The sequence below is a fragment of the Molothrus aeneus genome, chromosome 1 (genome assembly GCF_037042795.1).
Source record: "Molothrus aeneus isolate 106 chromosome 1, BPBGC_Maene_1.0, whole genome shotgun sequence".
Classification (NCBI taxonomy): Eukaryota; Metazoa; Chordata; class Aves; order Passeriformes; family Icteridae; genus Molothrus; species Molothrus aeneus.
The window spans coordinates 118130722-118147136 of NC_089646.1; the positions used below are offsets into that span (position 1 = coordinate 118130722).

The following is a 16415-nucleotide window of genomic DNA, read 5'->3' on the forward strand; positions in this document are numbered from 1 at the left end:
AATGCACAACAAGTCTGAATTGTCTGACAGTCTGGTTTTTAAGGTGGCAAGATGTTTACACCCTGAAGTGTTCAAGCTCCAGAGCAGCCATCGCTCCTATTGTCCTCTCCAGTAACCACATGTACTTCACACCTTGGAAAGGTAGGATCCTGGAGCCCTCCAAAACACATGGCAAAATGACATCCTGCCTCAGTGGCTGCTCACTGACAGCAGAATGTCTGTTAGGCTGTAGGATGTGGCTGCACAAGCTGGGGCAAGCCCTTCAATCTCCATTGACCCGCAAAGATAAGGGAAGGGAGCAGATGGCCTTTGCTTATCACTCCCACAACTCGTCAAGGGGTGAAGGCTGCCATGTGTGAGTGAGGAGAGCCAGGGCCTCTCCCCCCTCCCCGGCAGCTGTCACCTGTCCCAGCCTGTCCTGCTCTCACGCGCATATATGGGCACAGCAGGACGGCAGCTTGTGACGCAGCGCTGCTAAAAACAGCCCCGGCTCTGCTCGGCCCCTGGCTCAAACAATGTCCTCCGGCCCGAGCAGCACAGAGAGCCTCTGATCACAGACAGCCTTGGACTTATCTCAGGGGAAATTAACCCCAAAACCTCTCCACAAGGCCGTGGCCCTGAGCGTATGCCCCGGGAAAAGCTAGGGATGAGCACCTCCCTGAGCTACAAGTCGTTCTCCAAAGAGCAGCAAACTATGGATAACCTGGAGAAACAGCTGATCTGCCCCATCTGTTTGGAGATGTTCACCAAGCCAGTGGTCATCCTGCCTTGCCAGCACAACCTCTGTCGGAAGTGTGCCAGTGACATCTTCCAGGTAGGTTTCTTCCCACCGACAGCTCTGCTTCCCAAGCAGGACTGGCTGGAATGAATGGGAAAGAACATTTTTTACATGTTTTGGTAGATCAGTTTTAACAGTTGGTGAGACAGGGCTGGGGGGAGTGATTTCAGGCCAAAGTTGATGTATCTGGGTGCCAGGGCTGAGGTCCCAGCAGGTGAAAGTGCCACCTGTTGGCTGTGGTGACACAGCCGAGCATGAGCTGAGGGACTGGCCCCTCGCCCAGCAGCCACCAGGTGCTTTCCCAGGGGTGACATGTTGGAATTACCCTCTCATTGGGCATAGTGACAAATGGTTTCCTACCATTTGGTGCTTTTGGAAGAGGCTTTCATGGTTTTTCACGGCCGTACCTTCCTCTCCTTGTGCTGCTTGGCGAGAACAGGCCTCCAACCCCTACCTGCCGACCAGGGGAGGAACGACTGTGGCGTCGGGGGGCCGCTTCCGCTGCCCCTCCTGCAGGCACGAGGTGGTCCTGGACCGACACGGCGTCTATGGGCTGCAGAGGAACCTGCTGGTGGAGAACATCATCGATATCTACAAGCAGGAGTCCACAAGGTAACAGGGGAATGCGTGTCCTTCAGAGGACATGCATGATGTTGATTTAGTCACTTTGTCTCTTGGAAAAGCAAAAAGGGATTGTGCTGCCATGCCTCACTGTCTGCTGCACCATGAAGTCAGCTCTCACTGTGGACAGAAAACTGTGTCCAAATAGATGCTGAGCTTCCCTGCTTCCACTCACAGCAGAGGATTGGGCCATATTTATTCACATGAACAACACTTACCCGTGCAAGCAAGGCCCTTGAGGTCAGCACAGCTACTAACATGATTAAGGGAAAAGTACCTTGGTTAACACAATTTATTGCAAAAACAGTTCAGACAATTATTTGTGCATTCTCATGCTAAAGAAGGGAAAGGATTTCAAATCTTATTGGTGCAAACAGAAAGAAAACTGAATTTCCCACAGGAGGTACTCTATGTCATAATACCAAATGAAGATTCTGTTAAAAACATCTCCATTCCTGTCAGTTTGGGATGTGAACTTATGAAATCAAGTCTTATTTATGAGTCCATGAGAGAGAAGGAAGAGCGGTAAACATTTCAGAGCTGTGTGGCTGTGCACAAGAATCAAGACCTCAGGGCAGAGAAATAGGTCAATTCTAAAAAGTAAGATTACTCATGAATGGTAATTTCTTGCATTTGATGTGTAATGGATCCTGAAACAGAAAAAATGTGTTCTCATCTTTGTTTCCTTGGGATGGGTAGGATTCATGGTACCACTGTGGAGAACTTAGCTGGGGGGAAGGTGAAGAAGACAATCCTCTTCCTCTGCTTTGCTCTTATGAGACCCTACTTGGGATACTGCATCCAGCTCTGGAGTCCTTAGCACAAGAAAGACATGGACCTGCTGGAGTGAGTCGAGAGGAGGGGTACAAAGGTGCTGAGAGGGCTGGGGCATCTCTCCTCTGAAAGAGTTGAAGTTGTTCAACCTGGAGAAGAGAAGGCTCTGGGGAGGGCTTAGAGCACCTTCCAGTACCTAAAGGGGGCCTACAAGAGAGCTGGAGAGGGACTTTTGACAAGGGCATGAAGTGGTAGGACAAGGCTTTCAACTGAAAGACAGTAGGTTTAGATTAGATATAGAAATTCTTCACTATGAGGGTGGTGAGGCACTGCCACAGTTGCACAGAGAGGTTGCAGATGCCCCATCCCTGGCAGCGTTCAAGGCCAGGAGGGATGGGGCTTAACACAACCTGGGCTCGTGAAAGGTGTCCCTGCCCAAAGTAGAGGCATTGGAACTACAAGATCTGTCAGGTCCTTTCCAACCCCAACCATTCTATAATTCTGTGATTCTATGATGGAGTTAACCTGGCCCTAGACCGCCAAGCAAGGAGCTCTCACCCAGGGAAGATGGTTTTTGTCGCCAGCATGGATCCTTAGAGTTGGTTCTGTATGGCAAGGTGTTTTGTTCACCTGGAAGGTGTAATCCTGGCCATGCTCCCTGACAGTCTTCTGATCCCACCACAACAAGGAGCTGGACTTCCCAGGGACAGAGAGATGGCATCACTGGTGCAGGTGGACACAACCAACAGAACCCAATCCCTGGGATGGCTGAGGACTCTTCCTCCAGCAGAGGAGGACAGTCACCAGCAGAGAGAATGCTTTAGAGCCTGACATGGCTTTGGCTACTCTCAGCTGCTTGAATCTCTCTAAGGACTGTGGCAGCTGGGCATAGGTTGGAGCTCCAAAGCACTGGAGAGCACAAAGTTGGCTTAAAATTGTCCTTTCTGCTGCCCTTTGCGCTCCATGCCAAGTAAAGGTCAGCTACCCCCGTGTGTGTCATTGATACTCAAACATTATTTTAGTCAGGAAAATCTCAGAGGAAATGAATCAACAAAGCTGCAAGGGTGGACTTTGCTATTGATCAAATAAGCTGGACATGTGTGGCCTCATGTCTTCCTTGGTTTTCCTTTTTTTTTCAGCTCACAGTTGTATTAAACAAAAAAACCCCAAAAAACAACAAAACAAAAAAAAAAGGGCAGGTCCTCTTTCCTGTGTAGTTCATGGAGAATTGGAACAAAATACAGTTAAGTAGAAATGTAAGAATAGATTTAAAAGATTTTTTAAAAAATCCACAAAAGTAAAACGCATGATGAATAAAACAGGAGAATAGGAAAAAACCACAAAAACATAGATTTGCTTATATATTTGTTCAAAAGATTTGTTTATTTAATCTGTTAAGGTGCTTATTTTACCTTCATGTATGTCCCTAGAATGAAAGTCATTGTCAGGGCTACATAGTAGCAGCAATGCATAGCAGCATTATCTAAACTATTCGGCCCTTTGTGGGCCTCAGCTGCTTATCTCCCTCTGCCTAACATTCCTTGGGCTCCCCTGAGAGTGTGAGCAGATCTTTCATGGCTTCTCCCAGTGCTGTCCCACTGGAAGCAAAAAGGGAAATCAAGTCTTCCTCACTTCTTCTTTTTATACCAGTCTCTTCCATCATGACAACTGGGGTCTGGCAGAGATACATAGGAAGAAGGGTGAGACGTGATCTCTACCTCCTTGTTCTTCCCAAGACAGCCCTTCAAACTGGCAGCACATGTGATTTCCACACAGGAACGTCTTCCTATTCAGGAACCTCTTCCAAGTTCTCCTGTGGGTATAATTTACTATAACTGCATATGCCAGAATGAGGCCAGCTCCCATCTGCATTTCACATGAACTTAGAGTAAAGGGAGAGTAAAGTGAGCAAGGGAGCAAGATTTGACTAGCTTATCAAAAGGTTTGGTTGTTTTATTTTATTATTTTGTAATTGGACTTTCTATTTGAATTGAGGAATTGGGGTTTTTTTTTAATATAAAAACTGGGGCAGGAGCTGGACTGAGGTTGGGAGAGTCCACCTAAGCCCTCATATGCAGCCCCTCCTATTACTAAGTATCACATCATATGGTCTTTTATCCCATTGCTCATCAAATTCCAGCTGATGGCAGCATAGCCTGTTGCCCAATTTAGAATGCGTTAGTAACACAACGGAAGAATTCTTTAGCAGGAGGTGGTTTGCAAAAAGCTTTAAAAGACAGCAAAGGACTGAAAACAGTGGAAACTGAGTTGGCTAAATATTAAACCAGTCTTTGAAAACCTGTAGGCTGCTGATCACCTAAACTATCTGAGGAACATCAGGATCCCTGCTGTCACCAGGAAAGGGTAGCAACAGGAGGCTGTGACTTTTTGTGAAATCTGGCAGGTTCTAATGATCTCAGCTGGCTATTCCAGATCAAAAGGTGCTTTGGGCTTTGTTACCTGCTGAATCCTGATCAGGGAGGGTCGAGCACTCTTTCTGCCTTGCACTTACCAGGGAGAGCCTGAGGAACAGGCTGTCCCTGCAGCCCCCAGCACAGGTGGAGCAGAGTGTGCAGCAGGGACTAGGCTGTGCTGAGAACAGCCTACATGGGCTCTGTGATGGTGCTGATGTCCTGCAGGGCCCCATAGCCATCACCACCAGAAATGTCTGTCCCTGACACCTCCAAGGTCTTAGCCCAAACTCCCAAGGCAGGATGTGTCTCTTCAGGCCAGGTTGCAGGGGCATCTGGGGATCTCAAACAGGCTGGGCCAGGGAAATTTGCTCCCTGACCAGAGGTCACCAAGAGAGGAGGAGCCGCACAATCTATGCAGTGAAGGAGATGAGGAGTGGGATCATCTGGATCTTCTTCAACTCCCCACAAGACAAAGCCCCAAGCTCATCTGCACCAATAGTTTTCTTGGCCTGGGCATCCATGATAGCAGTGTAACAGAGATCCAGGAATCCTTATGTCCACATGAACTTCTACAGCCTTCTCAGTTTTCAATCCCGATTTCTACCCTGGGTATTGGTGGGCTTTTCATTGCTTTTCAGAGAGTCCATCACCGTGGCTGATTTTCAAGGACCACCTTCCTCCAAGGTCAAAATGGTCTATTTCCATATACAGGAACTCAAGCAATGGTGCCAAAACACCACTGTTGATTAAGAGGGAGCTCCTGATTAAAAAAAAAAGCAAAGCCAAAGACACATTAAAAAAGAAGCAAAAGAAGATGGACAGGTGATTCAGCAAGATTTTGAGACACTCCCCAAGCACATGCAGATGAAGTTAGAAAAGCCAAGGTCCTCCTGGAACTGATTATGATGAGGGACATGGAGGCTAATGAGAGCTTCTACGGCTGCATCAGCAGCAGAAGGAAGATTAGGGAAAGTGTGAGTTCACTACTAGACAGAGCAGGGCCTCGTGTAATACAGGATGTAGAAAAGGCCAATGTACTCACCTCCAGACTTCTCTATTCTGTTGAGTTTTATGGAATCATAGTACTCTTAGACCAGTGGGAAATTCTCGAGCGAGGAACACTCACCTTTGGTGGAGGGGGATCAGGTTAGAGAATATTGAAAAAAAAAAATTGGACATCCTGATGGGAGGCATCTACAAGTGGTGAAGGAGCTGACTTATTGCAAGGTCACTCTCAATAATCTTTGAAAGGCTGTGGTAATTGGTACAGTTTCCTGTAGACTGGACTGGAAGAAAACAAATGTTCCTCCAATCTTTAAGGAATGCAAGAAGGAGAATCAAGGGAACTACAGGCTAGTCATGCACACTGATCCCTAGAAAGTATTTCATGCAAACCCTCCTGGAAACCATTTCCAAATATATAAATGACACGAAGGTGATTAGAAATAGTCAGCATACATTTATGAAGAGGAAATCTGCATGACCAATGTGAAAGCCTTTTACAGTGAGATGACTAACTCAGTGCATGAGAGGAGAGCAGTAGATACTGTTTATCTAGACTTTAGACACTGTCTCCTGTGACAGAGTGGACAGTGGAAAGTGGAAAGTGAACTGGACCAAAAACTGGCTTTACTACCAGACTTAAAGGGTCATGGTGAGCAGCATGAAGTCAGGTGGAGGCCAGTCATTAGTACTGTATGCCCAAGATTGATCCTGTGGCAAATGCAGTTTCATATGTTTACTAATGACCTGGCTGTGCCTCATAGAGCCATGCAGATCCTCTCCATCCCCTGACCAGGTGCAAACACCAGGAGATGTGATGCCACAGAAAGGGCTACAGCCGTTCCTGTCTTAGGATCCTCAGTAAAAACACTATCATAACTGGATTCAGCACTTCAGTAGAGGCCTTTTTGGATTTGAAAAAATCCTCCAGAAAACATGCTAACAGCAGTTTTCCTAAGGGTTTACTATGTTCTTAATTAAAGTGTGCTTCTTTATGTGTCCAGCAACTTTGCACTGCCTCACCAAGTTGCAGTCACAGAGTGGCTGAGATTGGAAGGAGCCTCTGGAGGTCATCTGGTCCAACCACCTGCTGCTCTAGCAGGACCACCTGGAGCCAGTTGCCCAGGACCATGTCTAGATGGTTTATGAGTATCTTCAAGGATGGAAACTCCACAACCCTCCTGGCAACCTCTGCCAGTGCTCAGTCACTCTCACAGTAAAAAAGTGTTTCCTGATCTTCAGAGAGTTCCTCCCATGTTTCAGTTTGTGCTCATTGCCTCTGGTCCTGGCATTGAATGGTGCCTGACTCCATCCTCATTATACCCTCCATTCAGGTATTTAGATAACCAAAGGTATTGATAAGATCAAGGTCATTGTTAAGATTCCCCTTAACCTTCTTTGATCCAGGCTGAAAGCTCCAGCTTTCTCACCCTTTTCTCACAGGAGAGATGCTGTAGACCCTTAATCATCTTCAGGGCCCTTTTTTGGACTCCTTTCAGTATGTCAATGTCTTCATGTACTGGGCAGTCCAGAACAGGACCCAGTCAGTTCTTCAGGTGTGGTCCAAACAGAATTTCAATGGGAAAGAATAAGCCTCTGGCAGTCAAACAGAGGCTTAGCATCTCAAAAAGAAGAGTCCAAGAATGAGACCATGAAGTTATCAGGACATTTCAGCAACCTGACATTTCTCTGGTCACCAGCACAGCTGTGGTGAATCTTTTCTGTTGCTTAAGCCATGCAGTCATTTTCCTATCAGCTACTCTTTAATCTCCTGTTTCAGAAGCAATCTCCATTTTAAACTTAGAGGTTGCGTTTCAGCCTTTGCTACTCCAACACAGATCTAGAGGATCCTGCCTGAAGTCAAGGAGTAGTGTGCTAAAAATCTCTCCTTTTGCACTGCCTGGGGAGGAGACTGTAAATCTGTTTATTTCTAGTCTTCTGACACTGTCTTCAGGGCCCCACTAGTTCAGGGAGTTCTGCCAGGTTGCTTCCAGCTCTCCGCGGCACCTTTGAAGGTTGGCTGCTGCTGGCTGAACTTGCTTGACACCGTCACCTTTTTGCTCTGTGTAGTGTGTCTTTCATGCAAGTGGCACCATTCCAGTGTCCAATAAAATTCTAGTAGTTTCTGGCTCTGATCTTGTAAATATTTGCAGGAAGAGCTGCTATCTCAGGCTAATTAATCACTTTGAAATTCATTGTATTGCTCTCACACATGGGCCCTCCCACTGGCGCACGATGGCATGAATATATTAGGGGCTGTTTGCAGTAATCTGCAAACAATGTAAAGCATCTTTTATGGAGGAGACACACCTCTTTTGACTAGCATTGAAACAATGCTTGATTTGACAAAGTGCCTTATGTTAATGAATGCTGGAAATCTGACCCAAATAATACAGGCATTCTTCAGAAATGTTTGTCTTGTTTTATTCTGGTATATCACATAATATGGCAGATTGCAGATTTTCTTTATGAACCCTTTAAATCCCAAGGCATTCTTGAATTAAAAAAAAAAACCACAAATGTGTAAGACATTTTGTTTCTTGCTAGATTTTTTTTCTAATGCATCTTACTGATCATATTCCATTCCCTTCAGAAGGGAAAATCTGTACTTTGTCATTAAAAAATAAATGCCGTATCCACTCTACCAAATGGTATGGAAAATCTCTACTCTAATATTATATAAAATAATTATTTTTCCCATATATTTTAAGCTTTAATAGAATGGCTGGTTGCCTCCTTGCTACAGAGCTCTGTAGAAAGGCTTTAAAAAAGGTTCCTATGTAATTCCATTAAATTCCATTGTTTCTAATGATGAAAAAATATTTATTTGATGCCATTGTTCCACTTGCTACAGGTAAGTCATAGTTCTCTTTCTAAGCAGTAGCAGAAAGGGATAATGATTTGTGCTGAAAATATTTAATATTGCCACAGTAACAGTGGTGGCTTTTGAAGGCTTGAATCCAAGACACACTCTTTCCATCAGTCTACTGGTCCCTGTCTTCTGTAGCATATGCTAACACTCTCATGTGTTTGCCACACATGTGCTCAGGTTGCTAAGCCTGAAGTGTGGGCTCAGGAAAGCACCACCCTGCCCACACACACCAGACCAGAGCTGTCACTTGCACTGGGAATGTCGGCTAAGTGGCTCATCTGAAAGAAGCTGCAACTAAATTATCCTAAGATAGCAGGTTGTGCAGACTTGTGTGTATACAGCCAAATGGTTTTGGTAAAGAGAAGATCAGACAGCTATAATGTGGCAACAGTTCATAGCTTAGCAAAGGAGAAGAACACTTGTGTAGCCCGTGCTTTTCTGCTGGGTACAAATGAATAAACTACTGCTAAAACGTTTGACACTGTAAAGTTAGACATGTGCCACCTGGCTGAAATCAATTTGTGTGACACCTTGTTTTGGTTGCTGGCCTAATGTAAAGGCTGTAAGGACCCAGTGCTGTTTGATATTGACAGTCCTGACCAGGGTGTCACAAAGCTCAGCAGCAGAGATTTAGAGTTATGGGCCTAAAAGTTCATCAGTATCTTCAACTCTTGGTTAAAGTCAGTCTTCCCCATAATAGCTTTGCTGCATTAAGCCAAGTGCACAACAATTTGCATGATGAACCAGAAAGAAATTACATATGTTTCATATTTCAGACAGATGTTAGATAACATGCTAATTAAAATACATGAGTAGTCTGAGTCCAGGCTTGGTGAGGTTATTTGAATTTTTAAATATGAGCAAGCATTCTGTCACACTCCCAGTCACATTCCTCATTCGTATGGGAATCCCCATATGAAGTTATGTTGCTGTTTTGTCATCACATCATGTTGTGCCATTTGAGCTGTATTAAGCTGTACCATTAAGCTGTACCGTTGTCTCTTTAGTCATCCCATGGGGCAGGTTTAAGTCTACTCTGTCTTTTCAGTCAGCCTAGTATGCTGCTATACAAATGTACCATATTTCATGCTAACACTCTAAGTGGTGATATCAGAAACTCATGAGCACCATCTTTGTTTTAAACAAATATTTTCTTTTGCAGACCTGAAAGGAAGTGTGACCAGCCAATGTGCGAAGAGCATGAAGATGAAAGGATTAATATTTATTGTTTGAACTGTGAAATGCCCACCTGCTCCTTGTGCAAAATCTTTGGTGCCCACAAAGACTGTCAGGTTGCTCCTCTCACAAGTGTTTACCAGCAACAGAAGGTAAATATTTTTTTGTTTCTCAAAGTACTTGAAGAAACTGACAGGACCATCAACAGGAAAGTATTCCCATGACCTTCCTCCGAGTTTCCAAAAGGGTCTGGGGTTGCCTTTGCCACTCGTGTGTGTGACTGAAAGGCTGCTATAAATCTGTAGAAACTGTTTAGAAACACAGGAAAATAAATTTATGAGATCACACAAAGATACTACAATTTGTCCCAGTTTTGATATGGAGCTGAGGATTTCTCTTTCGAGTTCCTAATCCCTTTTTTGCTGTTCTTTTAGATGAGACAAACAAGTGGTATTTTCAACACTAAGAACTGGAAAGAGAACAGACCATTTCAAATCAAATAGTTATCTGTCAGACACTTTTACATTTAAGCATGCCATTTTTAAGAAAAGTTAAGTGAAAAACCTCCTCCTGCAAGTGAATGAAGGAATATTCAATAGTTGGCAGCACAGGATGTACCTAACAACTTCTGCCCTTGCTGTCACCAATAAAAGACTTGTTTATTTTTAATACAGTGTTAATTTAAAACCTGACTCACTGGGTTATCCTCCTGAGATAAACAGCTCATTTTTCTGGAAGGCCCAGTGGGGCAAGCAATCAGACAGGCCAAGTTTGCAATCCCAGCCTCCAACTTCGTCACACAGATGCATGTGTGCATGTAAACTACAAATGAGGAGTTACTTTAGGAAAGGAGTTAAAAACATCCTTTTCAATCAAAAAGAGGTGGGAGAAGAAGGAGAAGTTTTCTGGACTGAACCCATACCCGCAATCACTCATCTTCCATGGAGATTTGCAAGCTGTGTCTTCCTTTCCAGAGTGCCCATGGAAAGGGGCTGTCATGCCCAAGATGAGAGGCATAACCTGGAGCCTGCAGGATGCATGCTTCAAAGGAGCCTTTACAGAGCTGTGAAGGCCTCAAAGGAGCCTGTACAGAGCTGTGGAGGCCATGAACACCGTTGTCTCTGTTACTACAGCAGTGTGCCAAGGGCCCCTTGCACTCCCCATCACCCTCCCTAGTTGCCTAGTTCCCTAGGACTGGCTTCTTTGTCTCTCTTAGGGATACCTCACAGTCATCTCCATCTCCACACTCAGGGATTATTTTCTTCCTCCACTCATTTCCCTCATGCCAGTGGCCCAGCCTCTACTTTCTTCTTCTCCTTTTCTCTTGTCTCCACTCACCACAGCCCCAGCCTCACCATCTGCATGCCAGGGACTCTGTAACACATTGGTCACTTCAGGTCCATGGGCCACCTCTTCTCTACTCCAAGGCCAAAAACTACAGTCCTCAGGGAAAGACCACAGTGGTGTGGCTAGAGCCAGACACTGAACAAACAACCCCTCAAGAGTCTTTTCCCTCAACAAACCCAAAGGAAATATTTAGGGCCTGTTGAAACAGCACTTCAGACAAAAGCATCTAGAAGAACTTACTAGAACAAAGCTCTTTCCTCTTTCCAAACCACAGTTTCTTCTCCATTAAAAATTCCAAAATATCTGTGTTTTCATAGTCTGTTGAGGGAGTAAACAAATGTCAAAACACAAGCAGGTATCTTGTGGGCACATAAAGCTCCAATTTTTCTCACTTCTGGTGGAAAGACGAAGTGATATCCTCGGTATGCCTTGTTTGTCCCCTGCTCCCCATTGTTAGATGTGTCACCCTGAAGTGTGACAGCACCTAACACCATTCTGCTTGCTCTCCCCTTACTGCCTAGTCTGAGCTGAGTGATGGCATTGCAGTCCTGGTGGGGAGCAATGACAGAATGCAAGGGATTGTCACACAGCTGGAAGAGACCTGCAAGTCGGTTGAGGTAGGTGCCACCTCTTTAAATGCTGTTATTTCAGTGTGACATTGCATCTTTTAAATTTCTGGTAATTTCAACAGGTCCCACTTTACCCAAATGCATTCCCACATTGTTTCACCAAACCATTCCTCATGGCTTTGTACATTACCAAGATGTGCTGCCCCAGCCAAAGGGTACACCCTGCTCAGCACCTCTGCCTTTGCTATATGGTGGGGGATAAAGAGTAAGGATAATCCATATCAGCAAGTCTTGCTCAATATTCTTAGTGGAATAGGATCTCACTGAAGTTAAAAGCAGATCCACAAAATGCCATCAACTCCCAGCTCATTTGACATCTAAGATCAGATTCTTAGATTTACATCTAAGACCATCTAAGATCTTTACATGAAAGACCAGTTAGTCTGAAGTCTGACAGGTCCTGTGAACAGAGCCTTAGCCTCAGCCACAGGGTAGGCACAGCATGCTTCACAGGTATGTCAGTATTTGTTCTGTATTTGGTTGCTTTGCCTTCTGCACAGAAGTGTTGTTTTAATATGGTGTTCTTTAAGGAGGCTTGCTTTGTTGCTCATGGGAGAGAAGAGTTTGGGTTCTTACTGGACTTTCTGGTGAAGGCCTCACTCTGGAAGAGCTGGAATTAGTTTTGTGTTATTCAATAGCAGAAGTGGCTTTCACTTCCTCTGAGAGCTTTACATCAGCAAAGCAAATATAAACATCAACTTTGACCAATCTGAGCATCACAGAACAATGGGCTGAAAGGAGTTCATATGAATTGATTTTGTGATCAGAATTTGATGAAGCATCTAGTGAAGGAGTTGCATCCCTCTCAGCCCAATTAGAATTATATTGACCCTTCAGAGATGGAGCAGAAAGGAGAAATGGTAAGGAAAAATAAGTTAATCCAAGATGTACAGATTCTAGTTAGTAAGAAAAAACAATTATACAATCAATGCACACAATTCCAAGCAAGAAGGAACAGAAAATGTCTGAGTTTGTTTCAAAGAACAATAATCCATTGGCCCAAGTGAAAGAGAGAGCACATTAATGGCAGTCAGAACTTTGTAGCTGGGAAGCCTTCACACTGCAAGGATGAAATTGGCTGCTATCAGGACTTTGCAGACAGAAATAAGCCTTTCAAGTAGGTTAACTGCAGAAATTTGAATTATACAAAAGCAAAAGCTTACACTCATTTAAGTCGAACTAGCTGAACCAGAAACAAATCTTCAAGCACCTAGCCTGAAGTATGGAGAAAACACTATGCTAAAAATACCTTAAAAATACAACAGTTTCTGAAACCAGCTTCCTCAGAGTCATCCACTCAGTTTAAAATCTAACCTTTAAAGTTAAAGCCCAAAGAAAATGCAGCCATTTTACCTTCTGATGTTTTATCAGGCTTTTCACCTTTAAAGTCAAAGATTGCAGAAAACATATCTTAGAGTTTACCTTGGCACTTCCATGTTACATTTCAAGCAAATCACATTTCCTTCTATGCAAGAGCTTTGTCTGAATTGACATCAGTTTGTCCTTGAAGACAAGAGCCTACAGCTGGAACTCAGAAATGTTTACACATGGAAATAACACTATCCAGGATTGTCTCTTTCTGCTTAACACTTTGTAGAGAACAATAAATATCTGCTTTAGCAGAAAATCATTTTACATTTAGCTGGAATAAGTAATAGTCTACAGTTCTACATTTAGCCACTGCTCCTGTCCAACCTTAAAAACCAGAAAAGCAAAAAAATACTTGTACAGCTTTTAACTGATTGAAGAGTCAACCTAATTCCCATATTATACTGAAATTTGAGAAAGGAATTAAAATGCTAAATACCGGAAAACTATAATCAATAATTAGGTTCGGTTTGGCTCTGTAAATGAGTCTAATAACAAAGGGAAAATTACAGTGTTTTTTTCAAATGCTTAGAGCATAGGCCAGTCAATACAGGTCCTTTGGAACAAGCAGTGAGATTCATGCTCAGTAGCAAGGACTCCTTTCTTTTTGATGTAGCTGTGCTTTAAAAAACAAAAAGGCTGAGAACTTTTTAGAATGCAAAGTCATGTATTTGTTAACCTCTTTCATTACACAGAATCTGATTAGAGTAATTCCATCAGGCAGAGGCTTCATATGGGAACTTTTTATGCAGAAAGAGAATATTTCAGAAATATTTCAGCATTTGCAGTTAAAAACCTGTTTTGCACTCTCACTCATGAGATTCACAACTCTGTAATATCTGCTGGCAGGAAATACTATCTATTAGTGCTTAAAGACAGGGAAGGATCTCTCAGAGCACCCTGATATAGCTTGCTTGCTCTTCTTCCCCTAACATTTGTCCTGTGTCAAATGACAAAGATAGCACACACCTGTCTCGAAATTAAGGTTGTTTTCCAAGTGATCTGAACGACATCTCATGGGGAGAAAGCTAGGAGAGGAGTGGGAAAAGATTATTTGAGGTCTGAACATAGAAGGACACTCAGAAACCATGACCCACTTGGTTTGAAAACTTCCTTAACTCCACCCTGTAATTGCACTAATCAGGAATTTCTGGGAAGTGACAAGGACTCCCAGAAGGGCAGGACAAGCCTGTACCCCCTGCAAGGAATACCTGTTTAGCCTAGCCCTCCTCATTGGGAAGCAGAGGTGGATACTTGGGTCAATGCATCAAGATATGCATTTAATCCCCTCTCCTCCCTCATGTAGACAGTGATTTTTAGACAAATGCAGATCTTTGAAAGGCTTTCTCATTTGAATGATACAGAGCTCATGATACCACTTATAGGAATGAGCTCTGTCTGAAAGTCAAGAAAAAAGTGGGACTCTCTCTGGTCAAGTGCTGTGAATAATAAGTCTTATCGCTACTTAAAGTTCTGTGGCGCTGTTAATAATCCTGTGCTGCCAGAATCTCAGCATTATGCCTCAAGGGACAAAGATGAGGAATCAATTCAGCCTCAGTTCCTAGGAAAGAGATTTAAATAATCAACACCATCCACAACCAGGTCTAACCACAATAAAGTCATGCCCTGGGGCACACAGATGACTCAAGTACTTCTATTTGGTAGACCTTAGACATTATATATAATCTATCCCCCATCTCCTCCCCATAAATCCTCTTTTACAAGTGCAGTCTGTTCTTGTGAGAGAGCGCTCAATGCAGCAGTCATCAAACCCATCCTCCTAACTCAGTGAAAGATGCTGCTGTCTGCTTGGAGGGACAATAGAAGTGTCTCAAGAAACTGTGTGAAAATCAGTGCCTGAACATCCGGTTGGAATCTGATTCCTCCTTCTTGTCTTTGTGCTTCTGTCACACCCCATTTTCTTTGCAGAACCTCTACCTCATTCAGTGCACAGTAAATGGAATATAATGGACACCTCTTGTCCAAATAGAGTCTAAGAGGGCGTATGTGAAAATCAAGCCCAGCCAGGATTGTTCCAGGTACTCTGGCAGAAAAAGAAAATTCTCCAGAGCTGTTTGAGATGCTCACTGCTTTTAAAACCATTCTGTTCACGCAAATGGACCCAGCTGCTAATACGGTGGGAGCTTTTACTTTTTCTTCAGACTTTGATGTATCACTACAGACATCATAAATACCTTTTTACTTTTTTTAGCAGACTCACAAGTTATACAATAACCTGTTTGGGGGCTTTCAGTGGCTTGAAATTCAGAGTTTGAGAAGAGTTTTTAAACTTTTGTTCCAACAGCTTGGACTTTGAAAATTATAAAAGTCTCTGGGGTCATTCAGAATCCTTTGCACTGTTCAGAAAGAGGAATTTCTTTGATGAAAATGCTTCCAAGTAACTGTAAAAATAGAAACCCTTTTAAGAACATAACATGTTTAACATAAACCAAATGATTCACAGGAATGCTGCAAACGACAGAAAGAACAGTTGTGTGAAAAATTTGATTATCTCTATTCTGTACTGGAAGAAAGAAAAAATGAGATGACACAAATAATCACTAGAACCCAAGAGGAGAAACTGGAACACGTCCGCTCCCTGATGAAGAAGTATGCGGCTCACTTGGAAGCTGTGTCAAAACTGGTTGAATCAGGAATCCAGTTCATGGAAGAACCAGAAATGGCTGTGTTTTTGCAGGTATAAAGTCTATGAATCAAGACAGAAAAAGAATGATGGGTTTATTGATATATTATTTAAGCATTTCTCAATTGTAGGCTCATTCAGAGTTCATTAATCTTCAAGTGATCATGTATACAAACTCTTTTTTTTAAACACCTGAATCAGCTCAGAAAAATAACTACTCATCTTGTGAATACTATCCAAATCAAGAACACGAGTATTTGCTATTTGCAACAAAATATACTATCCTGTGTATGAGTTTCTGGTCCCCTTAGAAGAAATAGAAATTCAAACATTTTCCAGGTAATCTTTATTTTCCCACCAATACCATGGTGGGACAATATGCTCGTGTGTACAATATGATCTTCTGAGAATTATAGGTTTCACTTGTAAATTGACAAAATTATTAACTTTTCAATAATTTGTATGCTAAGATACATTTTGATACCTTTACTTTTTTTTTTGTCTTTTGTTTTCTTACTGTAAATTTAAGAGAGGTGAGTAGAGAACCATTAGCAGCCCATCCAATGAATTCATTGGTGTAGAATTTCTGTCCTGCAATTTTACAATTCCTCTGTATTAAAGGCTGGAAGGGCATTTTCTACAAAACAAAACAAAACAAAACAAAACACCCAAACCAACCACAAACAAAACCAAATTAAAACAACCAACACTTACTTTCATCAAATAATTGCCTTTGAAGAGTACAATATTCTTCCAAGACAAATAGAGTTTTGTGTCTCCAAAAGAGGGT

The 16415-nt window shown here is 43.0% G+C and overlaps 1 protein-coding gene across 3 annotated transcripts in view; it reads left to right on the plus strand.

Moving 5' to 3' along the window:
• Window positions 1–625: 625 nt before the first annotated feature.
• Window positions 626–16415, plus strand: part of TRIM55 (tripartite motif containing 55) — a 34981-nt gene continuing 19191 nt past the window's right edge. Inside the window, exons 1-5 of one of the 3 annotated variants that reach the window (XM_066546983.1) lie at window positions 626–814; window positions 1218–1390; window positions 9624–9789; window positions 11506–11601; window positions 15446–15679. In XM_066546983.1, coding sequence (XP_066403080.1) covers window positions 626–814; window positions 1218–1390; window positions 9624–9789; window positions 11506–11601; window positions 15446–15679 — 858 coding nt within the window. Of the gene's footprint in view, window positions 815–1217; window positions 1391–9623; window positions 9790–11505; window positions 11626–15445; window positions 15680–16415 lie in introns of all 3 variants that reach the window. The other 2 variants (XM_066546993.1, XM_066547002.1) reach the window with 2 other exon arrangements.